Source organism: Ochotona princeps, chromosome 9 (assembly GCF_030435755.1).
Source record: "Ochotona princeps isolate mOchPri1 chromosome 9, mOchPri1.hap1, whole genome shotgun sequence".
NCBI classification, from domain to species: domain Eukaryota; kingdom Metazoa; phylum Chordata; class Mammalia; order Lagomorpha; family Ochotonidae; genus Ochotona; species Ochotona princeps.
In genome coordinates this window covers 55,287,979-55,314,232 of record NC_080840.1, presented here as the reverse complement: position 1 = coordinate 55,314,232, position 26,254 = coordinate 55,287,979, and the positions used below count along the sequence as shown (strand labels likewise).

Genomic DNA, 26,254 nt, shown 5'->3' with positions numbered 1-26,254 from the left:
ATGCACAGAGCTTGGCTGGTCCAAAGCCAGGATCCAGGAGCTTCCGGGTCTGCCAAATGGGTGCAGGGATCCAAGCACGTGAGTAACCCCCCAGTGCTTTCCCTGGCACATTTGTAGAGAGCTGGATCAGAAGTGGAGCACCTGGGACTCAAACTGGTGCCCCTATCAGATGCTGATGCTGCAGGTGGAGGCTTAACTTGCTACTCCATGGTGCCATCCTTTGATCTAGAAATGTTTTTCACACCAAAGTCAACATAGCCCTTAATTCTAGTTGCCACAGTCTTTTTGAGGTATGCTGGTCTGGCTTTTTGGCTTATTTGCCAAAGACCAGTAGCTCAGAGACTAATAGCTCAGAGACCAGTCTAAAACTCCGAGAGTTTTATGGCTATGCTTAATTCTTCTCCCTGGTTTTGGCATTGTGCTGTGCTGTGTTTCTTTGAGTTCCAGTTCTTGTTATATTTATGTTTTGCCTTTGTTTGCTTGTGCATGTGCAGTCTTGCGGAAAAGCTAGTCCTCTAAATCTGAGCATACAGTACATGAAGTGAAGATTAAATGGTAGACAGCATGGCCAAGAAGCATTCCTAAAACAGAATGCCTTTTCTTATACTCAGTGTGAAATACTGGTGGGTGACTCATTAGAGCTGGATCTGCTTAGAAAGATACTAGGGCACTCTTAGAATTCATGGGAAGTGGAATGAGAAGATAAGTTAACTTTTGTTCAAATAAATTAGAAATGCATGCATATTTTTTTCATAGTACAAATTTTCCTTGAGCTTTTTGAAAGCTACGTGTATATGGAAATACTCAACAGTGTCAGATTTAGTTAAGGGAGTTAGTGTTGTGGTCAAAAGCCATGAAGGCTGTGTGCTGGACCTGACAGTGGGCGTGTCTGTCTTCTGATCTAGTTACATAGCTTTGGGCTCTGTGGGCTAAGCCAGAAGGTCTCTGTGTATATCAGTGCCGTCTAGTTTCTTCTACTGTTTTCCACCTGGTGGGAAATGCTACTTGTTAGTGTGTTTTGCAGGGAACTACTTGTGATTGGGGAGCCCATAGGGTCAATAGTTTCAAAGAAAATGGGAAGTGGGGTATAGAGCTCCTATGTGTTCATGTGACACAAACTATGCAACTGACTTGTTTTTGTTTTGGTTTATTTATTTGAAAGACAGAGTTAAAAAAGAGAGCAAGAGAGAGAGAGAGAGAGAGAGAGAGAGAGAGAGAGACAGCAAGAAAGAGAGAGAAAGAGAGAGAAGAAGAGAGAGAATGAATCTTCTATTTGCTGATGCACTCCCAAATGCCTGTAGCAACCAGGGCTGCATTAGGCTGCATTAATCTAAACCCAGACCCCAGAATCTGATCTTCCATTGTGGGTGGTGGGAACCCAAACATTTGAGCCAGGGTACTTATGAACACAAAACTGCAATCTGGGGAAGTCCAGATATGGTTCCCAATGTGGGCTGTGAATGTCTTGAACAGCTTCTTCGTTGATCCGCCAAACTAGCACACGTTCAAGATTCTTTAGTGTTGAAGCATGATGCTTTACGAAGACTGGTTGCTTCCACATCTAACACTTTCCTGTTTTTGGCAAATTCCTCCTGGACGACTCACCTTACGACTTGTACTTTCTTAACGTAACCCTCCTCAGCAGGGAATTATTTACTTTTAGAATGGATTTCATTTTTAAAAAAATTTTTACTTCTTTTTATTATTATCGTTTTATGATGGAATGGATTTCATTTTCTCACAAGCACCTAGGTATTATTTTGTACAAATTATTATTCTGATGTAATAATGAATATTAAATAAATACATTCCAAGCACATATTTTGAGCACCTACCTTAGGCCAGATACATGCTAGGAGCTGCAGATGTACAGATATTCCAAGGTCCCATCATTATCTCTATAATGTCCTGAAGGCAGCAGTTAGGTAGATACACAGCTGGAAAGAATCTGTGACAACAGATAGGAAGCGAGTGTTGTAGGGGCACAGAGAGTGAGCCCCTAAGTCAGGGTGATGTGGCTGTGGACAGCTCCTTATGGAGTGGATGCTGATTCTGAGACACGATGGGTGAGTTTGACATGTGACAAGCACTCTGAGGGGAAGTAATCCAAACAGCATAGTGAGAAGAACATCATGACTGTGGGTGCAGATGGTGGTAGGACACTCACAGGGCTTCCTACTGCATGGGCAGGCAGGTGCCTAACCATGCAGACCTGGGCAAGAGTGGGGAAGTTCCTGGAAACTGGGATGCCTTGCCTTAGGCATGGTCAGTTCCACTGTGAGCATATCTTTTGCAAATATGTTAATTTATTTTTTAAATTGATTTTGTCAGTGTGAGACAAAAGCAAAAAGATGATTTTGGGTTATGAAGGACATTGATGCACATTGAAATAATGTAAGATATGGAGGATTTGACATTAGGCTTCAGCAGAGGGCAGATGCCTGCCATCTGGGCCCCTGGCCTGTAGCTGATGCCCATTGCCATCAGTCACTTGTCACACTCCACTGTGGCCTGAGGCTCAGTGCCTTTTTCTTGCTTTCCTCTTTCATTCAGGTCATTTTCAGGCTCCTCACCTAGTTCCTCCTTTGCATATCCCACATGCAGACACAAGGAAAGGAACACAGCAGCAGCCCCATTGACCCTCTTTGCTGCCTGGCTGCTTTCAAGCAGCACCTTTGAGTCCAGCCTCCTTCCCTGGCCCAAGTAACTCATTTTGAGATATTGGGCCATATGGTGAAGACTGTAACTTTGGCTTAAGGAGCTGTAGAAGCAGGAACTGTAAGTGTGGCAAGTGCTTGTAGACTCCTCTTCACAACAGCATTCTCACCAAGCTAAGTCAACTCTAAATAAACTCCTTCCTCTGCCTACTTGAAAAGCAGATGCACCGTCCAAGTTTGTTGAAATTGATGCTTGCTTAACAATTTGCTCTTTGAAAAATCATAGTCTAATAGATACTCTAAATTGTTAACTCATTTTATGAATGAGCATGATCTAGTCACACATGCTGGAGCAATGTTTGCTCAATGGTTTAAAAAAAAAAAAAGGCCAGCTTGTCAATACCTGCTGCCTGTTGTTCTACTATGACCCGAGGCTTCTTTCCTTATCAACTTCCATAAGAATCTAGTCACACTACGCATTGCAGACTTTATGAAACTGTGACGAAAGGCTTGCGAGACCATTTTGGGCGTACCCCGTCACATTCGTCACAACATAGTCCTGTTATGATTGGAGTGCGAATTAACCCCTGGTCCAGGTGACCTTGATGGTGAGGACACCTGTACTGCCTCTGATTGCAGTGAAAGCAGCAAAGGACCTATGATTAACATTTCTTTCAAAAGTGATTTATAAGGAGTTCACCCTACACCACATTTTCTCGAATATTGGTATTTTGTACTGAGTTTTATTTTCTACTTTATTGCTGTGTAAGACAGGAATAAACTTGCTTTCATAATTGATGTATAAGTTTTTTGAAAAGGATTTTATTTTTATTGGAAAAGCAGATTTATAGAGAGGAGAGACAGAAAGAACTACTGTCCGCTCGTTCACTCTCCAAATGGCCACAACGGCCAGAGCTGAGCCTATCTGAAGCCATGAGTCAGGAGCTTCTCCCGAGTGTGCCACTTAAGTGCAGAGTCTCAAGGCTTTGGACCATCCTCTATACTACTTCCCCAGGCCACAAGCAGGGAGCTGGAAGGGAACTGGAGTATCTGGGACACAAACTGGCACCCATATATGATGCTGGTGCATGCAAGGTAATGATTTAGCTACTGAGCTATAGCGCTGGGCCTGATGTATAAGGTTTATTAACAGTAAGTGATCAAGGAAAACGATATTCACTGTTATTGTTCAGGTACCTGTCCTTCATCAGGCTTTGTACTGCATTGTTGATTCTACAATGACAATAGTTAAAAAGGATACTCAAAAAATCGAGGTAAAAAAATACATTCTGCAGCATGAAAAATTAGACAGTTGGTTGCAAATTCATGGATTTCACAATCTCTTTTCTTGGCTTGTTGAACTTTGTGGTTTTGAAATAATTTTGAATTTCCACTAAGGCCATGAAAATAGCACACAGTGCTTGAGTTACCTTGTATCCCGATCCTCCAATCATTAACATTGTGGGAAGTCACAGACATAATGTTCCCCTACCTCCTAACAATTCAGTGTGTGTTGTGAGTGCAAGGATGCTCTCCTCCATGACCACTGGACAGACATCAAAGAGAGAAAATGACATTGGTCTATTGGGACTATCTTCCAGAGAAAGGAATGTCCAACCTGCAGACCATACAAGGCTAACTAGATCAGGTTGGTCTGCTCCTGCCCAGGGATTCACATGAGGGACTTGGAAATCAGGAAATCTATAGTAGGCTAATTTCTTTTCAGTTGATCATTTTGTATGACTGAAAATGATATTATAATTATCCAGGTGGCCCTCAGCAGAGAAAAGTTTCCTCCACCTTGAAACCATGGGTCCCATTCAAATGCTACCAAGGATCTTGATACTTCCATTGATGGCCAAGATCTAGTCCTGGATCACATGTACTTTGATTTCATGTCTTTAATCTCCCTCAGATTGGATCAGTTCTGCAGAGGAACACGCAGAGAGGGATATACAGAGAGGTCATCCATCTGCTTGCTTATTCCCCAAGTGACTGCAATGGCCAGGGGTGATCAAGGCTGAAACCAGGAGCCTAGAACTCCATCTGGGTCTCCCCCATGGTGATAGGTACCTGAGCAATGGATTGATCCACCACCACTTTCCCAGGCACATTAGCAGGAAGCTAGAACAGAAGTAAATCAGCTGGGAGTGGAACTGGTGCTCTCATGGGATGCTGGTATCATAACTGACAGCTTAATTCACTGTGCAAGAAGGCTGACCTTTAGCTTTTTAAAAAGTGTAAGTAATTTAATTTGTAGATTTCCCCTCAATTTGGGTTTCATAATGTCTCTGGACATTGTGCGTTTTTTGCAGGTCTATTGTTGAAATGAAGCTATGATCAGAGTATGGTAAAGAGGCCTGTAGTGTTTGTTTTGTCCTATTTCTGCTTAGGTTTACTTTTATCACTGTATGATTCTATCTGCCTGGTTTCTCCACCCTAAAGTAATAAGTACAATGCAATTATAAATCAATAAGAAATTTATAGGCTATTGTGGGCAGGCATATTGAGGCTATTTGGTCAGTTTCTCTTATTATCTTTCTTTTTTTTTAAAGATTTATTTATTTTTATTACAAAGTCAGATATACAGAGAGAAGGAGAGACAGAGAGGAAGATCTTCCGTCCGATGATTCACTCCCCAAGTGGCCGCAACGGGCCGGTGCTGTGCTGATCCGAAGCCAGGATTCAGGAACTTCCTCTAAGTCTCCCACATGGGTGCAGGATCCCAAAGCATTGGGCTGTCCTCAACTGCTTTCCCAGGCCACAAGCAGGGAGCTGGATGGGAAGTGGTGCTGCCGGGATTAGAACCAGCACCCATATGGGATCTCAGCATGTTCAAGGCGAGGACTTTAGCCGCTAGGCCACGCCGCCGGGTCCTCTTATTATCTTTCATAGCAGTTTTGTTGTATGACACCACCATGAATGTGGAATTAGTAAATACAGAAGCTTTATTCCTAGGGCAGATACAGGGTTGGGTCCCCGACACATCTTAATTGTCACCCAATCAGCTCTGAACCTTGTTTCACGGGTGCTCCGGTTTAAAGATGGCAGTTTGCTCTGCAGTGTTGGCTCACTGACATTGAATGCAGGGTCAACAGTGCCGCAATTCATGCCTGAGTCAGGCTTGTCTAACACGTAGGTTTTCCATCAGATGCTTCTCAGCTTCCTGTGCTTACCAGCTCCACACAACCCTGCAGCACCATGCTTGGGGTGAAGTCATCAACAGAAAGCACAACAGTGCTGGCAGAAGGAGCCTTGTTTGCAGTATGGAAGCTGACATTAGAAGGCAGAATGGCACCTTGTTCCACTTCAGCTGCGAATGGGCAAGTCAGAAGACTCACAGTTTTTGCTGTTCTGTGGATGGCTGAAAATGTCCCATGAATATTAATTTTGGGGCTACTAATTTTAACAAGTGGGCAAATTTCATATACATAGTCCATGAGTGATGAAGATTAATTATCTGTTGTTTCTTTTGGACTTTCCCTTGCTGGATTTGGCATGCATTGAGCTGCTCTCCCAGGTTGGCCACTGGGAATCCTTCAAGAGGGTTTCTGTGTCCTACTGGCATGTTCCCAGCATTACAAAAGCATCTTTTTCTTGTTCAACGTGATTTTCTAAACTCATCTTATGTTTTATCCATTCCAGCTCTGAAGTTAGACATTTTACCAAGGAGCTCTGATTTTTATTAGTGGAGAATGGCTCTTGGAGAACTGAGTGCTAGGTGGGCCAATTCCTGGCAGGGTGTCATTATTTCTAGCCTCTGTTAGTGGACAGAGTGGGGGAAACGTGTTTATATGTGTGTGTGTGCATGCGCACACATGAACACTAACCACTCACCTTGGCTCTTATCTGTCATCTTGGCTGTTATCTGTCATCTGTTTATATATCATGTATCTATTTCATTTATTATTTTATCTACTTATTTTACCACCTACAGACCATGGGGTCATATTTATATCTCCAGTTTGAGTCTCTGATACCGAATTGCTTTCCGTATTTGTTTTTTTAAATTTTTTATGTTTTGAGACAAATCTGTAGGCTGCTTTCCATATTTGTAGTTGTCTGCTTTGGCAGTTTGGAAACTTTCCCGCTTGTTCAGTTGTGTATATGAAAAGTCACCAGTGTCAGTGGCACAGTCCTGGGTATCTGGTCATCTAGTCCTGCAGGACACGTGGGCGGAAAGCTTAGCCTCAACAAAGAGGGAAGGGGAGGCGCAAGAAAGAAGTTAGTTTGTTGAGAGGTCTGAGTCTGGATTTTGGCTAATTTCTTAAACAACATCAGAGTTTTTCTTTTTTTTTAAGAAAGAAAAGACCATCATGTATATTTTTAGTTATTATTGAAATTAGAAGGCTATTTTATCATGCCAAAATAATCTTGAATAAAAAAACTAGTTTGACAGAATTTCAATCTCTTGACATTCATGTGATGTATTTATTATCTTCCTATATTAAAATTATTTTATAGTTCCCTTAGATGTCTTAGATGCAGAACATTGGCTTTTACTATATGAGCTAAACTTTTTTTTTGAAAGATTTATTTATTTTATTACAAAGTCAGATATACAGAGAGGAGGAGAGACAGAGAGGAAGATCTTCCGTCCGATGATTCACTCCCCACGTGAGCCGCAACGGCCGGTGCGCGCCGATCTGAAGCAAGGAACCTGGAACCTCTTCCTCGAGGTCTCCCACGCGGGTGCAGGAGCCCAAGGCATTGGGCCGTCCTCCACTGCTTTCCCAGGCCACAAGCAGGGAGCTGGATGGGAAGTGGAGCTGCCAGGATTAGAACCGGCGTCCATATGGGATCCCGAGGCTTTCAAGGCGAGGACTTTAACCGCTAGGCCGCGCCGCTGGGCTCATATGAGCTAAATTTATTCTGAATTTGTAAGACTGGTAGGAAGTTTTATTTTCAGCATTTTGGGTTTGATATTTAATTTGCAGTGTTTTTAAGAGAATAGTGTCTAATTTGATGAACTGCTTTGATTGTTTTTCTGTGTTGTACCTAATATATGCTACGCTGAAGAAGTATGCAGTGTAATCTTCCTCTTGCATGTTTGCATTTAAAAATTAAATTAAGATACAGAACATGACATTGATTTTGAGTTTTAAAATAATAACTAAAGTCCTTAACTTTTAATAATTCTGGTGACGGGAAGATAAGAACTAACCAGTTTTATTAAGTTTTAATGAGAGGACTTTATTGTGGTGGAACATAGAGATATAATTTCTGAAGTGAGTATATTGTTAAAATAATGTGGTTTACCTTTTCCATGAAGATACGGGATTATAAATATGCCCTTTGATTCACATTATAAATGTGCAAAAACACAAAAATATAGACATGAGTCTTTAATTTCTCTTTCCCAGTTTTCACGAAGATCAGACCCTTACTAGTTTAGTGTTATGTATATATTGAGAAGTATACATTTGACCCGTACATAATAATGCATTTTGGCTTCTTTGATTTTTGTTTAATTAAAGTTATGCGCTCACACACATACAAACTATGTGTCTGTGTTTGTACAGATTGATTTATTTCCTAGCAAGGGTACTTCTGGAAGTTCTTTTATGTCAGCACATGCACCTCTGTTTCATGTTTAACTTCTGCCTAGTATTCTATCATATGGCTTTGCCATAATTTATTTAAACATTTCCCATTGATGGTGTTTCTCCCCAGTTTTTTCTGTTACACACAAAGCTACAATGACAGAACTTGTGCCTGTATCTTGAAACATTTATGGCAAGTGCTGCAAAGTAAATGTGGACTGAAGGATGGAACTTTCCTTCCTCATATGGAGGAAGCCCTGCAAGATGCTGTGGCACAGTTTGGGGTTCTCCTTCCCACTGGACTCTTGTGGTTCAAAGTCTTAGAAGTGTCTGACTAGTTGGCCTCACCCACTTGGCTTTTCTAGCTGTGATAATCTCCTGTTTCATGATGAGGCTGGTGGATCAGCTATCTGACATTGTGTGCCCACTCCTCTGCTGTGAGCAGCCGCAGTGCAGGGCCAGGCCCAGGCTGGCTCACAAGTGCTTCTTCCCAGTGGGGTGGTGGTTGATTGAAGTGGGAACTATAATTTAGCACTATTTTGCAGGTCCTCTCGCATTTAATTGACTTGGAGTCTGAACACTGCTTTATTCATCAAAAAAAAAAAAAAAAATCAAGTGATTAACAGTTTTTAAAATAGAAGTGACAGCTTGGGTATTGCTTGTCAGGATGTTTGTTTATGGGTATGTTTTTAGATACTTTAATTTCCTTACCCTGGTAGAAAATTTAAGAGAAGAACAACAAACCAAAACAAATTGATTTAATAAAGAGGATGCTTCTAAATGTCATCAGATCTTTCTGTTTTTATTCTCTTGTGGCAAATGTTGCCAAATGGCTATTTCCAGTTCATTTCAAAAACAATTCAGCTTTATTTTGTTTTCCATCCATTGTTTATAACATTCATTTGTCATTTTTGTCATTTTGTAGACCTACCAAGAGCAGCTGTCAGAATCTTAAGCAACATGACATTCCTTTTTGTGAGTTTGTCATACACAGCTGAGAGTGCCATTGTAACTGCTTTCATTACCTTCATTCCCAAGTTCATCGAGTCCCAGTTTGGTATCCCAGCTTCCAATGCCAGCATCTACACTGGTAAGGCACTGCCTCGAGGGCTACTTGAAAACATGATCCTTGTGACCATTAAACTGAAATGGAATGAGTAGAAACAAAGTACAAAGTAACATTAAAGTGTTAAGTTCATTGAAGTTACCTTCACCCCAAATACTAGAAGAAGGAAATCCTGGAATGTGTTCTATATGAGTCAGATTGTATTACCGTGCGACATATTCACCAAGTGTGTTTTGGGAACGGAGAGTTGCATATTCATGATTTTCACAATTCTTAGCTTACAAAATGAAATAAGCTGTGACATTCAAATGTAAATGTTGATATTTCTTTATGAATTGTGTGACTCTTAAAGTATTAAGTTAAAAAAAATTCATAATCTAAAATGTCTATAGTTTAGTTCCATATAATCAGTGCTTTATCTTTATAAATGTGAAAAGATTTTAATTGAATTACCTGGGATGCTTAAAGTTAAAAGAAAATTTTATGATTTTGATTTTAGACAGTGTGTTTCTAGATAAACTGATTTTTAGAAGCCTTCGATGCATGCATTCATACTACTGGGTATTCAAATCTTTCATTGTTAGTGGATTTGTACAAATAAGAGAACACTGCCTCTCAGATATTGGAAGAATTTTACTGTACTGTGTCACGTAATATTTTAGATGCCTCCTCAGTGTAACCTGGATGGCAAATCGTCCATAAAGTGGCCTTTCTTAAGGGCCACCTTATTAGTAAAATCTATTTATATAGTTAGTGTGTTTAACCTTTCAGAAGCCTTAGGCTCTTTCCTTTCCAATTTCATATTCAAGTTCAGTCAGCTTGAATTATCTGAAAACGAATAGACAAAACTCTGTGGCTGTAGAAAGAGAAGTTGATGTGACGCCTTCAGGTAATCGCTTTGTCTTGCACTTCATCTTGTACATAGAGAATGGGAGATTGGGTTGTGACCCATGGTAGCAAATATGCATCTGAAGAGTACACCGTTGCCGATCACTGTCATGTACTTAAAAAATATTTTTCTGTTGTCTTTGTTTAAAAAAATGCCTTTTAAAGTTAATGTAACAGTTTCAGATTATTTTGCGGTTTAGTGCCAGAAAACTTAAGCCTCTCCTCTCCTTTGACTCTGCCACTAGCATTTTTTGGGTGGTGATGCTTAGGGAGAGTTGTCTCATAATGAGATGCATGACTGTGAAGTTTGAGGCAGTTTCAAGCGTTCCCCAAATTAGGTTTTGTTGTTGAGAGGATTGTAGTTGAATACGTTTGGAATTTGCTGTGTTCAAGTTATTTTGTAGGATTCTGTACTGCTGGCCTGTTCCTCGGCCTTGCTACGCGTTTTACTCTCCCAGAGGAAGATGCTTGTTTCAGTCTCTCACACATTTGTTTGACCGTGAATCCCAATTGTTTTGGGGTAGCCTTTTCATGAACAGCTTTGCTTGGGACACACATGTAGGGAAGCCATCCTTTCTGCCCTTGTTTCCAACCAGATGTGCCGTGTGGATCCCCCTGGCTACTGGGCAGGGGGGCAGTGAGAAGCTGGGTAGGAACTGATGGGGCTTGATTGCATGTTGACCAAAGCTGTCTCATAACTGTTGCTAAGGACAAGATAGATTGGCAACTCCTATTAAAAAAAAAAATGGAGTGAGAAATGCAGCTGGACCTGGGATGTTTGGCTGCAGAGTTTGCTTGTGTATGGTTGAAGCAGCAGTCACCAGGTGTGATCCACATGAATGTGGGAATGCAAGGTTGGGAGAGCTTAATTCACAGGGTCTGTTCACCCTCTGCTGTTTAAATACAGATCTATTTATTCTCATTTTCATTTGAAAGGAAAAGAGAGAGTGTATGAAAATCCATTTGCCAAAGCCAACAATAGCTGGGACAGGCCACGCTGAAGCCATGGGCCTGAATTCAAGCCGAGTCTTCCATGTGTACAGTGGGAACTCAACTACTTGAAACATTATGGCTGTCTCTTAGGGTGTGCATTGATAGGAAGCTATAATTAGAAGCAGAGCCCCCAAGCCCCCATAGGAATGTAGGTGTCCCAGGCAGTGTCTGTAACCATTTGCCAAATGGCTGCCCCAAACCTATGCTTGAACATCTGGATTCAAGAAGCAATGTCACACTGTGCTACTTTCATTCTGACTTTCTCATCAACGGGTTTCTTTCTCATCAAACAGATTTGTATTTTCAGCTCACACTTCTCCCATGTTACACAATAGATAACGGATTATCAAACTGATTAAGAGTGGAGGCTGGACTATTATATTACATTAAAATTAAAAAGAAGATGATTTACTTAAAAACTTTTGATTTCTGGAAATTTATCAAGTGAATCCTTCTTTCTCCTTGAGCATAGACTTGTATTTTAAATTTTTAAATTTTGTTTTAAAAATATTTATCTTTGGTGATTTGAAAGGCAGTTACAGAAAGAAGTGGCGAAACAGAGAGAAAGGATATCTTCCTTCTACTGTTTTTCTCTGTAAATCTGACTTTTCAGAAAAAATTAAGGCCTTTTGTTATAAATGAAAGAGAAAATAAGAATCTCATGAAATAAGTTAGAAAAAGCTATTTAAAGGAATCCATAGAGGATTTGGGCTGCAGTAGTATTAGGGCTAATAGTGGAGTTTGTATGAGTTACAGTTTGTCGGGGCAGTGACTTTTAAGGAAAACCAATTTGCCCACCTAGAGGAAAAGCTGTTATTTTCTGTGGAGGGCCAGCTTAAGCATAGGCACAAGCAGGAAGGGAGGGTAAGGCTTCTTCTAAAAAAAAAAAAGATAAAAGACATTCATCTCTCTAGTGCATGTACCCACCCAGCAGCAGGTCTGTATCCTAGGCCATTCTGCCCAGGCACCGTCCTTCTGCTAAGCTACTTGGGGTCCTATTTACTATTGGAGGCTAAAAGTTTTGAAACTGATATGCTCCAAAAGCTACAATGGTGGCAGAAACTCTGGAAGAGGAGTTGGGCAAGTCAGCAAAACTGAATTTTGCTGCATTTGGTTGCCAGCTCTGTGACTTTGGACAAGTCACATCTCAAAACTTGAACTCAAACTGGAGTCTATCTGTAAAATGACACAAATCTCAGTATATCTCCCCATGTGTTGATGTTGTGGCGAGGATCAGTTAATGCAGTGAGTAGCAATCTGCTCTGATGACTACTTACCTAGCTTCAAGCAGGTACACAATGTAAATGGGTGACACCACTTAGTCATACATTGTATGTCTGTGGTCATGGTGATAGCATCTTATATTTGATTTTATATAGCTCGAACAGATTTGAGAACGAAACCACAAAATTATTGTTATTTACTGAGAATAAAATACTGGATGTTTTTAGTGGATAGTATTGTTTGATCCATGTATCTAATGCCCATATAATATACATTATTGATTATGCTGATTTTCCAAATGAGGAAACAAAGGCTCAGTTTGAGTAACTTGCTCTGAGTAATGTATGTGGTCAAGCTGCATACCAGAGTCTTGCATTTTTTGGAGTCTATTAATACTGGTACATGACTCTTGTTAAAATATTATAGTAGACATATATTAATGTCATAATTCTGTTCAAATTTTTCTGTTTCCAAAGAGACAGTATTGATCTTTTCAGGATTCTACCCCATTCATCCTTTGCCACTGGGACACAGTCAACAATATTTGCTTTTAAATTACTGTAATTTAAAAAAGAATTATTTATTTTTAAGGCAGAATTACAGACAGAGAAGAGATAGGTAGAAAGAAAGAGATAGAGGGGGGAAGAGAGATGTTGTGTTCTCTGGTTCACTCCCCAAGTAGCTATAATACTTGGGGCTGGCTCAGACCAAAGCCAGGGAGTGGCTATGCTATACAGGTCTTCACATGTGTGCAGGGGCCAAGTACTTAGGCCATCATTGGCTGCTTTCCCAGGTACATTAGCAGAGAGCTGAATTAGAAGGGGCACAGCTGGGACTCGGATCCACACCCGTGTAGTTGGTAGTATCTCAGGAGTTGGCTTTACCGCCACACTACAACCCAGCCTCCAGCACTGTGATTTTTACAGTTTTGGATCCTGCCCTTTGGTGTGTGAATTTGCAAAGAGTTGAACATTCGTTTTTTTCTAACAAGGGAAATGGACTTGGAAAATTTATATTTGTTTTTCATTGTAGAATAATGAAGCTACTAATTTCTGTGGCAAGGGTATTAGGTTGGGTATGATTTAAAAAAAATTCCTACAGTTGTTGTTGAGTACATGATCACATGATTGTCCATTCTTAACCATTGATTTGTGGTTTTGTTAACGAATTTCAAGGTGGGGATCCTGAACGCACATGGTAGCTTTTAGGAGCCACTCCAAGGGGAAAGTGAATATGTTTTGTTTCATTATTGCTGGGCACTGCACATATTTTCTATGCTACTTTATCTGTATGAGTAGTTTTTAAAACTCATTTTTGCAGTCGTTTCATAAGGGTATACAGAGATTTCCTTTTGATTATTGACATTAAGCTTTTCAATACAGAGTAGCTTGGGTGTGTGTTTGTGCGTTAGCATCATGGGCCATTGCCGAGATCACATGATTTCATTAGACTCCAGAAGACCTGTGCTGGCACTACCCTCAAAGGTCTCCTCAGAGAGAAGAGGAAGCAACTCACAAATAGCATTGTGCAGCAGCTCCTGGAGTCTCCTCACTTACATAATCTCTAGCAACTTCCAGTCAGAGACTCTTAGGAGCTAAGAGTGACAAATGCAGGTTCTTTGTCTTTCCAACAAAGAAGTATCAATCATATGGAGTTAATTTGTGTTTCTTTCATGCGAATGAGAAATTTTATAAAAGGTTATAGTGGACAATGGTAAGACACCCAGATTCTCTTTCCTTTTTCATCAATTAATTAATTTCAGAGATGTCTGAGCACCTGCCAAGGGGCAGGTTCTTGGCCCGTGCATGAATAATGACAGTTAACCAGGTTATGGCTTCAGAAGACTCAGAGGACCCGATCTGTCGAGGCTCGCCCGATGGCACTTGCTGCAGGCAAGGAAATCATCTGGTAACAGCATTAAAGGAAGGATAAATTTCTCAAACACAGCCACTGCCTAGCAAGAAGCAGCTTCTAGTTGCCCCAGCCCCTGGCAGCTGCTAGATGTGGCAGGATCGCCTTCTCTTGCAACAGGATGTCTGCATGGAACACCCAGGAGCCCCAAATGGTGTCTTTAATGTTCATTTAAAAGTGACGCTTCAATTGTATACTCTTATGATGATACAAGAGGCTAGAGTCTTATATTTTTAAAGATTTTTTTTAAAAATGCTTTTAATATTGATATCTTCTGTATTTTACTGGTCACATAGATTCCAGTTATGTAAGAGCCTACTCCACAGAGCTCTCCATGCTCTTAATGAGACCGGGTAGAAATGACCGTACTCATGTTTATCAATGAATTGTGCTGGGAAGCTGGCCCAAAAGACCCATAGTTGTAGAGCAACATTATTAATCTTCAGGTGTCATGCCATGACTAGGAGTCAAACAGTGCCTTGCAGACACACTTTGTTAATTCAGCCAGATTGCCCAGGCTAATTTTAGGTCAATTCTCCTGGGGGAATGGGCATACTCTGGGTTGTTGTCCTCTGTGTGACTTCAAGTTTATCAGTTTTTCACTCTAGTTCTGTTTTCTAATCTCGAAAACAATAGTTTGGCCTGGCATGAACTCTACAATTGCTTCCTGCTCTAATCTTAACTAATTTTTACAAGGCTACATTTACCAAATAAATTCTCACAGAGTTCCATTATCTTCTTAGAAGGGGACTAGTTATTAACCAATTCATCATTTTGTCATTTTTAGTAGCATCACATCCCATGACCAGTATCCACAACATCTGTTTTTCTTTACTTGAGCAGCCTGATGTGGTACACAAGCCTCCCTTTGAAACCCAGATCTGTCACATAACTAGATGTGGCTTTGAGCCAAGTTATTCAACTACTCATTTGCTTGTTTGTAAAATCTGAATGATCGTTTCTGCCAATAAAAATCACCCCCCTCCCCCGTTGTGAAACCGTGTTAAGTTTAAATCCCCAATTGAAAGTCTTGTTAGGTTTTGTGGTTTTAAAACAGACTATTGGTCTACCCAGAGTGGTAATTGAAAGGCATTTTGTTAAACCCCACTCACTAAGACAGGTGATACATTCCTACGTGAATAGAAGAGGGGACTGTTTTCGTCTTTATCATAGAAGTGAGGCAGGAGACAGCAAGGAAGTGTTGGGAGGGCATTTGTGTTCACAATGAATTCTGAATCTCTCCATCTGAACTGTTATAAACTAATCCATGGATGACCAGCCTCCTGTTTTGTTGGTTTCCCAGATAACTGAGAATTCTTTTTCTTTATCTGATTTTGAAAGAAGATTTGCATTTCAGCAAATTCACTACAGGACCAGTAGGTTCTTAAACAAATCCTGTGAATATTCATAGTATATATGTAATATTCATAATTTATATATGTATATGTATTTGCTGTGCTTTGGTCCACTGCATCTGTTGTTCCTTTAGATGCTCCTGCTTGTCCTGTCACGGGCCACTGGGAATTTCTAAAGCTAGCATCTGTGTCTTTTGGCACGGCCTCAGTAGGTTTGTGGTGTCTGACAAAAGTGAACTCCATTTTCCTGTGCATTTTTTTTAAAAGATTTATTTTATTTCTATTACAAAGTCAGATATATTGAGAGGAGGAGAGATAGAGAGGAAGTGGAGCTGCCGAGATTAGAACCAGCAGCCATATGGGATCAAGGCGAGGACCTTAGCCACTAGGCCACGCTGCCGAGCCCTCCTGTGCATTTTTTGTGCTAGTCTTGTGGGCATTCATACTTCCCTGAAGAGTCCTGGATCCTTTGGAAGGAAGATGGTGTGTGGAGACCGTCATCTGGTCTGCTATAGAGGTCATTGCTTCTGGGTTGTTTCTCAACAAAAATAGAAAAATAAATTGTGAGTTTATATTGATATTTATACATTCAATTTAAGATGAGTTATTACTTCCTCCATTTATATTATGTCTAACATTGAACATCTTTTTTCCAAAGAACTTTAGCATCATTAATTTTCCAAGTGTGAGTGTATAATAATTTTAAACTAATGCTCAGTATTATTACTAAGAATGAAACACTAAATGCAGCTTTAGATTTCCTTGAGGTTCATTTGACAGAAAGCTCTCTCTTTTACCATGAATGTACCAAGGACTGCATCCTAAAGATATTAGTAGTAATTCTCTGATTATGTCTGGATATACTGAAAAGTGTATTTGTTTGAATTTGACTTTAGTTTTTTGAGATTATTTTCATATTTTTAAGTTAAATGTGCATCTTACATTGTGTAAAAGCATTCAGGTACTTATCAGCACCATAACTCAAAGAACATTCAGAGATCTTTCTTCTATCTGGTTTCTTCCAGTTCTCTCCCTCCTTCTGTAGGAAGCCATTTGTTAAATTAGTGCATTCTACTTTTATTTTCTTTTGAACATGTAAGTAAATATATGTATTATGCATGTAATATATATATATATAATATGCATATGAATATTTTTATTAGTGTTTCCCCCATTGCTATCCAAAGGTGGATACACAGTTCTCTCTGAACCATGGCAGTGTGGAGACATTGTTCCTTTCTTTCTCTAGCTGCTCAGGATAACTGTGGGGAATTACACTCCATCAGTCTTTATTGGACAAGCAGTTGTTTCCATTCTTTTTGCTAGCATGACACATATGTATGCGATATTTCATGCTAAATAACTCATTTGTTCAATATACTTGAGTTTCTTAAACGATTTCATTGAGTTGACTAGCATTCAGTTCACCCTCACTTGGAAGAGAAGGTGACTCCAGAGGGAGGAAGGTGACAGAGAGGACATGAGTGTATCTGTCATATAATGCCCAGTCCTCAGCCACACAGTCCTACCCCTGTTCATACCTCAGCATTGACCCTCTTACAAAGATTAAAAAGTCAGTCTCCGCGAAGGCACTTTAAAACATCTGTACAGCGTTTGAGCATCCCAGTCACACTTTCTTCCTTTCAACCAGCCTGCACTGTGATGGTGAAGATAGGTGACTTTTGTTAAGTTTCCACCTTCAGACAGGCACAGTGCTAGTGAGGAGCTGTCTGTGAATCACTGGCAGTCCTCCAGCCACACTGCTGTGGAGGTCCTTCCTTCTCCTGTGAAATTTCCTCCTCTATCTGACCAAGATGAGGTGAAGGAGCAACTTTTACATGCTGTACATCTGATAGTACAGGTCAGTACTGTAAGACTGAAGTGGACCTCAGAGGATCTGCTTATGCTTTAGCATGTTTATTATATTAATTCTCCAGCGTCTTATGTATTACATATCTGGTACAGCAGTTTAGAGGCAAATAGGCCTTGTTGAAATTCTTGCTCTGACTTTTCATGTATCTTGGCCACCTTCACCCTCTCAGCCATCTGTCTACTCATTTGTCCACATACACATTCATCTGCCCACACATCAACCCATCCATCCATCTATCCTTCCGCCCCCTGTTCATCCATACATAAATATTTAAATATTCTGCTTTGGGCATGGAATTGTTTCAGGTGCTTATATTGCTGGAGGACCAATATAAGAACATCCTCAAGACTCTACAAATCCAGAGACCCAGGAGATTGGCTGAGTTTCTAGACCAGCTGAGCTCACCAAGCTTTGTGAAAACCAGAGGTTTTGTGGATTGAGTTAGAGAATGTAAGTAATGGGCTTAGAATAGTGCCTGAGAAGTGGCGGCTGATTACCATAACGGCCACTTGAAGAAATATTCTCAGGAAAAGGAATCTAAGGCAGAATAGCAAACTAAGGCTTAGGTCATATGGAACACATTCACAGGGAAACTTATCTGGAGGGAGTGGAATTTAAGACAAGAGAACAGGCAGAGCTAACAGGTTATGGCAAATTGGAAGAGAAATTTTGAAATTTTGAAATGCAAGACTGAAAGACCATCTCATCATAGCCAAAGGAGGCTTGGAGATGTGATATAAATGAGAAAACTTTAACTGCTTTACAGTTGTAACATGTTCTACATCAAATAAATTTTAGCCATTTGTGGATCCAGGGTTAATCTCTAAAAATGTTTTTAAAAGACTTATTATTTTACTTGAAAGTGTTACAGAGAGGGAGGGAGGGAGAGAGAGAGAGAGAAAGAGAGAGAGATATGCAATGGCCAGAGCTGGGCCAGCCAGATCTGGGCCAGACTGAAGCTTGGGGCCAGGAGCTTCCTCCAGTTCTCTCACATGGATGCAGAGGCTGCCCAAGGAGTTAAGCCATACTTCACTGCCTTCCTAGGCCATCAGAAGGGAGCTGTATTTGAAGTGGAGCAGGTGGGATATGAACCACTGGCCATATGGGCTGCCAGCACTACAGGTAGAGGATTAGCCTGGTATTCCGGTGGCTCCTGATCTTGTATATTTTTTGTATTTATTTGATGTGCTTTTATTTGGAAAAGGTGATGGGGAGAGAAAGAGAGTGAGATTTGATTTTGGTTTACCATTTACTCCACAAATGCCTGAAATGGCTGGAGCTGGGCTGGGATTACAGCTTAGAGCTGGCAGCACAGCCTTTCATGTGGGTGTCAAGGTCCTGATCACTGTTGGCTCCCAAGATATGCATTAGCAGGAAGCTGGAGTCACTCCAGCAAGTGGGCACCCTGATGTGTGATGCAGATGTATTAGTGTCTAGGCTAAATGCCTGCTCCCAGAGTTAAGCCTTTTTAGCTCTGACTTACCCACTTTCCGATTGTTTCTCTGCCTCAAGTGTGGATACTTTTCACAATGTTTGGGAGAAAAATAATTGTGATAATTTCATATGTCTGAGTAAAGTAAAGTAAAATGTTAGTCAGCCCATGCCCCCTGCTAACTGTGTTGTTTTTCTTTCACTCATTTTCGATGATGAATAACACAGTGCTTGGATCTAAATTTGCTTCCCCTGCCTGTGGAGATGCGCGTGCACACACACACACATGCACAACAGAAGAAGACAGGTATCATCCACTTGTGGGGAATACTCTGTGCCCAGACAACTCCCTCTGCCTGCTGTTCTTGCTTGTACAGCTACATTCGGAGCCCCGTGGTTATTACTGATATTCCGAATGGCCTGGAGCTCTCTTAAGAGCCTTAGGCACTAAAACTAGTCTGTGTTTTTGCCCCCCACACACCAGGCATGTCTCATGATAAGATCGGGCTGAGAACGATTTAGGGAGGTTTCAAAAGGATTGAAAACCCAGGGGAAAGAGTGAAGCATCAGGAGCACACATGGGAACATTTTTACAACCAACCACTAGAACAGTGTCCAAGATACGCCAAATAGATTTGTTGAGGGAATGAAAGCACGCATATCTCTGACTTGCAGTGTCAAGGAAGGCTTGAATTCAATGAGCTTTCAGTGAAGGTCACCTGACAAGCATCCCACAGTACTCCTGACCACTCCAAAGATTTTGCTGTTCATTTCTAAGACCTTTTTTCCTGGACATTTGGGTTAACCAATGGCTCAGTGCTTGATTTTACAAGAGAGAGAGACAGAGAGAGAGAGAGAGAGAGAGAGAGAGAGAATCTTCCATCTGTTGATTTGCTCCTCAAAAGCTTACAACAGTCAGGGCTGAGCCATGCTAAAACCAGGAATCCAGAACTCGTTCAGGCCTCCCAGATGGGTGGCAGGGATCCAAGCACTTGAGCTATTACCTGCTGCCTCCCAGGGTGTGCATTAGCAGGAAGCTGGAATTGGAAGCAGAGCCAGGACTTGAATCCAGACACATCAAAATGACCCATGGATATCCCAAGCAGCATCTTACCTTCTGCACCTCAGTTTGCACTTTTGATAATAAAGAACCTGGATGTTTTCTGCCTTTTGCGATTCTGCCTTAATGGCTTGGTTGGGAGCTGTATGAGCTCCAGCCCTGATAGCCTAGGTGACACCCAGCAGGACATGTGACAGGTCACGTAGGCAGACCACTCCTCAGGAAGGAAGTACCTGGTGTTTGATAAGATCCACCGCCCTATAGCTCATCGATTTGTACTTTTTGAAAGTTGCTAGTTTCAAACCCACCAATAGAAGCCTGCTAGACCATGACTGTATAATTAATAGCCTAAAATGTATAAAAACTGGGGGGCTTGGGCTCTCTGGCTCTCTCTGGCTCGTGAGCTCACTGTTTGCTAGCCCTGCAGATCCTGCAGCGGCTGCCCCTCCCCTGCCCAGCCATGCTGGGCTGGGGGAGGTGGCTGGGAGACCTGGGGTGATCTGAATAAACCATTTTTATGCCTTAGCACCAGCTTCAGACTTGATGATTATCTGGGGATTTCAAAAACCGGCACAACAATAACACTTGGGAACATCTTACTGTGTATGGGCCTCTGCTAGTTAGCCTATGCCCTGTTCAGGAAAGGGGATCTCTAACTACTCTTTTGGTGACCTAGCGTGCTAGTAAGAGAAAGGTGTCAAAGTCAGAAGATCTGAGGTTCAAGATCTGCCTTCGTATTTATTAGATGTGTAAATTCGAGCAACTTCACTAAAGAGTGTGGCTTGAGTTCTACGAGCTGTGAAACGGCTACTTCCGTGTTCATGTGAGCAGACTGTGTAAAGTTTTTAAATGTTTGAAAATTGCTTATGGAGAGTAAAGAACACAAATATTAATTATTAATAAGAGTCAGCCTGGCTTCCCTCTGCTGTCATCCAATACCCTGTCCTCCAAGGCAGAATGGAAGACTCAGGGTTATTATTGGAAGGGATCAGGGGAAGGACAAAGCAGTGGATGCTGCGTAACACCTCAGCTTCACAGATAAACAAATGAAGGTACAGGCACTAATTCAGGCCTCACTGGCCGCACAAGTTGTGGTGTTCTGGGCCAATGCTCACACATCCTCAGAGATGCTTTTTGATACCCTGTCAAGATTATGTCCAGAAAATGAGTATCTTAAAGTATGACCAGGATAGAGTTATGATGACCCAGGTGGGAATCCCTCCCTCTTCTCATCTAAAGAGTGAAATCTGTGCCCAGACGTGATTAGGAGCTGACGTAATATCCTTTTGTAACCTGGGCCCTCTGGCGATGCGCCTCAGAAAATGTGCTTGGCTGCCAGGTTCGACTTCCTGTGTGGCATCATCCCATTGGCTGAGGGTGGAACAAGGGGTCATTTGGAGCTCACCGCTGGCATGATTAGATTTCAAGCTAACTGTTCAGTTTCTCAGCTCATCATACTGAACTGTTTCCCATTTCTTTATTTGCAAAAAAGAGAGACAAATGTAATTTACCTTTTTAAAAATTAAGGTGGATATTTACAAACAGGATAAGTACATACTTCTATTGCCTAGTCAAGGGGCAATTTGTGTATGCTTGTTTCCTGCAGTTCAATATTATTAGTAGCATCTTAAACTGGCTTGTTTATAGTATATAAGCACCCATTTGGAGATGCAAACTAAATAGGTACTCATATATCAAGTGCAAACGTTGAATAGATATGTACGGTGTATCCATTTAGTCACTTGGTATATATTGCTGTTTCTGAAAAGCACACTGAAATGCTCAGAAGTGCTGAGAAACTTACTTTTTGGGGGAAGAAATCAAAGAAATATTATGCAATCTTCTTAGTTACCTTTTCTTTTCAAATATTTGTGTTAAAGAGTTTTTGTTTTATTTTAAAGGTACAAAGATAGAAGTGGGGTTTGCGGGGGTGGGGGGGAGAAAAAGAGAACAAAAATAGATGGTCCATCCACTGGTGTGTTTCTCAAATCCTTGCAACAGCCATGCTGGGTCAGGAGCCTGGAAAGCAATCCAGGTCTCCCATGTGGGTGGCAGGGACACAAGTACTTACGCCATCACGGACTACCTCTGAGAGTGTGTGTTCATTGGAAGCTGGAATCGGGAGTGAAGCAAGGACTAGAACAGAACCTAGGTTGTTTTAATCATAGCATTTGTTTTTTGGCATGTAGCTCATGATTAAAGGCAGTGGTCTGTAAGATCCTTTAAAAGGAGTTTTGACCTTCTGGCAGCGAAAATTGCTCCAAAACACTTTTTCTCAAATACATAGAACTGAGACCATAAAACAAATTTCTATAGATAAAAACATGGTTTCCTTTCACTGTTAGAATAAAACTGAGTGCCTGTTTGTAGGGATAACAGTTAAGTGCTTGGCCAAAAATACAATGAGAAAATAACGGACTTCGTAATTTGAATGTGTGTTTATTATGGAAGTGTTTTAAATTTGGAAAATTCTTTGGGTTTAGAAGCATAGCATTTAGAGGATATGCCGTTCAGTGATTGATATTAACAGACTTAATCCCCTATTTTCTCAGAGCCTCGTTTTTATTTTATCATCTATAAATTGAGGTGCCTGGAGCTTGCATTGCAGGTTAAAATTATCTCCTGTGTTGCCAGCATTCCGTATGGATGCCAGTTTTGAGTTCTGGCTGCTCTGCTTCTCATCCTGCTCCTTGCTAATAGCCCGGGGAAGCAGAAGACAGTTCTGTCTTTGACTCCTGTCATCCATGTAGGAGACCCGGAAGAAACTCCTGGCTCCTGCTTTCAAACTGGCTCAGCTCTGGCCATTGCAGCTATCTGGGGAGTGAACCAGCAGATGAAAGAGCTCTCTCTCTCTTGGTCTTTCTCTCCATCCTGCAAACTCTGATTCTTAAAATAAATAAAATAAATTTTAAAAAGTAAAATAAAGTGATCAAATCCAAGAGATCATCTCTGAGTCCCTGTGGTAGTATATATACACAGAACGAAAGAAATATCAACAGTCTTAACTTAAAACAATTGTTTATTTCTGTTATGTAAACATTTTGAACACAAGCAGCATGGGGCTAGTATAGTGACTGTCCTTGGACTGCTTTCCTTCTTTTTATTTTAATAAAGATAAATTTAGAAAGTCAGAGCCACAGTCTAGAGAGACGGACACATCTTTCATCCTCTGGTTCACTCCGCAGATGGCCACAATGGCCGGAGCTTGGCCAGGCCCAAACCAGGAGCCAGGAGCTTCTTCTGGGTGTCTCATGTGGCTGTAGGGGTCCAAGCCCTTGGCCCTGCCTCTGCTGCTTTCCCAGGCACATTTGCAGGGAGCTGGACCGTGTCCCGACCTGCAGGACACGACGCTCAAACCCTGAGGGTGGACTGGGAATGCCGGGCTGCTGGCCCAAGAAACACACGGACACTCGTACCTGGTGGAAAAGAGTGCCTCTCTGTTTATTTTTTCTCCTCATATATATACCTTCTCTAGGGGAGGGGGAGAAAGGGAGGGGTTTCCTGGGAGTAATTATCTTCACTGAAGCAGGAAGGAACTAATCAGCTACATTGAAACAGGGGAGGAACTAATTATCTGAACAGGAACAAGGGTGGAGGTTGTATTCTGTTTGCTCTACAGAGGATGTTTTGGCCTAATATCCTGCTTGCTGTAGCCCTGCCTGCAGGCTTTTGCAATGCAACAGGCTGTCAGGTAGGCCAAGTCTAAGGCCCATAAGTCTTTGGCTCCTAACAGTTCCCCCTTTTATTTTTTCTATGATACAGTAAGGGTATGGCTCAGTGACTGTGCCTGTCTTAGGTCATCTGACCTCCCGTCAGGTCCTTACCCGTCATGGGAAGCTTAGGCAGATGGCAAAGCCTAACTCCTGTCTTAGGTTGGTACCTGACTGGGTCAGAGGTTGCCCGTCTTTGACTACCAGCCCCGGCTACTGTATAGGTGAGAGCCAGAATTGAGGGTCTTGCCTTCCTTCTAGGGCTGCAAAGACTTGTCTTATGTCCATAACCTGAGCCTGTGCTTGCTGTTTTAGCCGCTTAAGCTGAAGGCACAGCAAAAGGAGGCCTATGCATAAGAGTCATCCTAGCAGCAACCTCCACTCAGTTCCTGAACAAATGGAACCCCTGGGCTATACTAACTGCAAGAGAATTCCAGGAAATGGGATCAACATAGGTGGAATAAATGACAAAGATGTGATGTCAAAGCAAGCCTTCAAAGTCTGCATTCCAGGAACTGTTCAATCTGTAAGAGAGCTCATGAGAGAGATTAGTAGAGAAACATTCCCACTTTACCAAGGTGACACATACTGCATTGAACCCGAGTAATAAATCAACTCTTTGGTTCAGCATTAATATTCCTGAAAAAGTTTCAGGAGGACTCTAGTTGTGGGTCCCAATGGCAGTGGAAGTGGGATCATGCTCATTATTCCCCAGTGTATCTCCATTTTTCTGGGTAGTGGGATCCATTGGAGTAGAAATAGTGAGACTGGGAGAATGGTGTTTAACCAGCCTTTCAGGAACCCATCTGGGGCTGTCTTCATCCTGTGGGAAAACACAAACACTTCCTCTTCCCCAAATAAGAACGGGGTCTGGCCCTTGCCATTGTCCAGTCAAAACATTTTTCCAAAAAACACTGGGTTTTTTCTCTGCACGTGGGTTCCAGTGACGATCTGCTGCAGAGTTACCCTCATGGTCGACATTTAAAAAGTTGAGGGTAAAAAGGGCTAAATGTAATTGTTCCCTAGGTGAGGAGAACTCTCCCCCTTTTAATTTGAAAAACATGTTTTTAAGGGTGTGGTTGGCACGTTCAATAATGGCTTGGCCTTGAGGGTTATAAGGAATTCCAGTAACATGGGCAATGGAAAACTGGGCGCAAAAGAATTTGAAAGAGGAAGAAGTATATGCAGGGCCATTGTCAGTTTTTAGTAGACGAGGTTGGCCCATGGTGGCAAAAGCTGCTAGACAATGGTTAATGACATGACGAACCTTTTCACCCGATTGAAGGGTAGCAAAAATAAAACCAGAACTAGTATCTACAGAAACATGAATAAACTTTAAAATACCAAAGGGCAAGTGATGGGTGACGTCCATTTGCCAAATGTGATTGGGAAGTAGTCCTCGGGGATTGACTCCATAGCTTGGTGTTGGCAATAAGACAGAACAGTTGGAACACTGGGTGACAATAATACGGGCTTGTTCACGGGTAAGCCTAAAGCGATCTTGTAATGCCTTGGCATTACAATGAAAAAGATTATGGAATTCGATGGCTTGACTGACCTTTAGAAGTTAATATAGGCAAAATAACTCGGGTGGCTGAATCTGCATCACGATTACCTTGCGCTAGCGGCCCAGGTAAAGACGTGTGGGCACGAATATGTGTAATAAAAATGGGATCTCTACGTGACCATAATAATTGCTGTAACTGACTAAACAAAGAAAAGGCTGTTGTGGTGGGTACTAAAGCTGTAGCCATCTCTAATGGGGGCAGAGACTGAGCAACATAAGCACTATCCGTATAAATATTTAAGGGGGTGTAAGTAAATTTTTGAAGAACTAAGATAACAGCATACAACTCTACTAACTGAGCTGACTTATACTTTGTGGGAAAAGAAAAGGTTTGGCAATTTGCAACATAGACAGCAAGACCATTGGACGAACCATCTGTAAATATTGTTTGAGCATTATCAATAGGGGTAGATCTAACTATTTTGGGGAAAATAACAGGGTGAGTTTTAAAAAAGGAAAGAAGGGGAGAAGGGGGATAATGGGTATCAAAACGGGCAGGACAGGTTAATAGCAAGGTTGCCCAATCATAATCATTATCAATTAACCACTGTAAATTATCAGGAGAATAAGGTGTAACAATGATATGAGGGTGGATTCCAAAAATCTGCAATCCTTGTAAAAGAGCTTTTCTTATAAGTGAGACTATAGCTTGGGTATAAGGATAAATAACCTTCTTTGGGGATGCAGGTAAATGAACCCACAAAAGGGGACTAGTTTGCCAGAATACGGCGGTGGGTGTATAACAGGAAGGCAATATTAATAAAAACAGGGGGAGGGTTATATTTAGACGACAAACTTGGGCTTGCTCAAGGGCCTGTTCTACTAATCGGAGTGCACCGCGGGCTTCCAAAGTGAGAGCTCTAGGGGAACAGGGATCTGGATCTCCATTTAAAATATCAAATAAAGGTTTCAGTTGACCTGTGGTGATATGCAAGGAGGGTCGCATCCAGTTGATGTCCCCAAGTAATTTTTGAAA

The 26,254-nt window shown here is 41.5% G+C and overlaps 1 protein-coding gene across 2 annotated transcripts in view; it reads left to right on the top strand.

Annotated features, from left to right (window-relative positions):
* Window positions 1–26,254, top strand: part of SLCO5A1 (solute carrier organic anion transporter family member 5A1) — a 130,093-nt gene that overhangs the window by 62,901 nt on the left and 40,938 nt on the right. The window contains exon 4 of one of the 2 annotated variants that reach the window (XM_004588109.2): window positions 9,126–9,290. The exons of the other annotated variant lie outside the window; for it this stretch is intronic. Coding sequence (XP_004588166.2) covers window positions 9,126–9,290 — 165 coding nt within the window. The remainder of the gene's footprint in view (window positions 1–9,125; window positions 9,291–26,254) is intronic. 2 annotated transcript variants of the gene reach the window in all.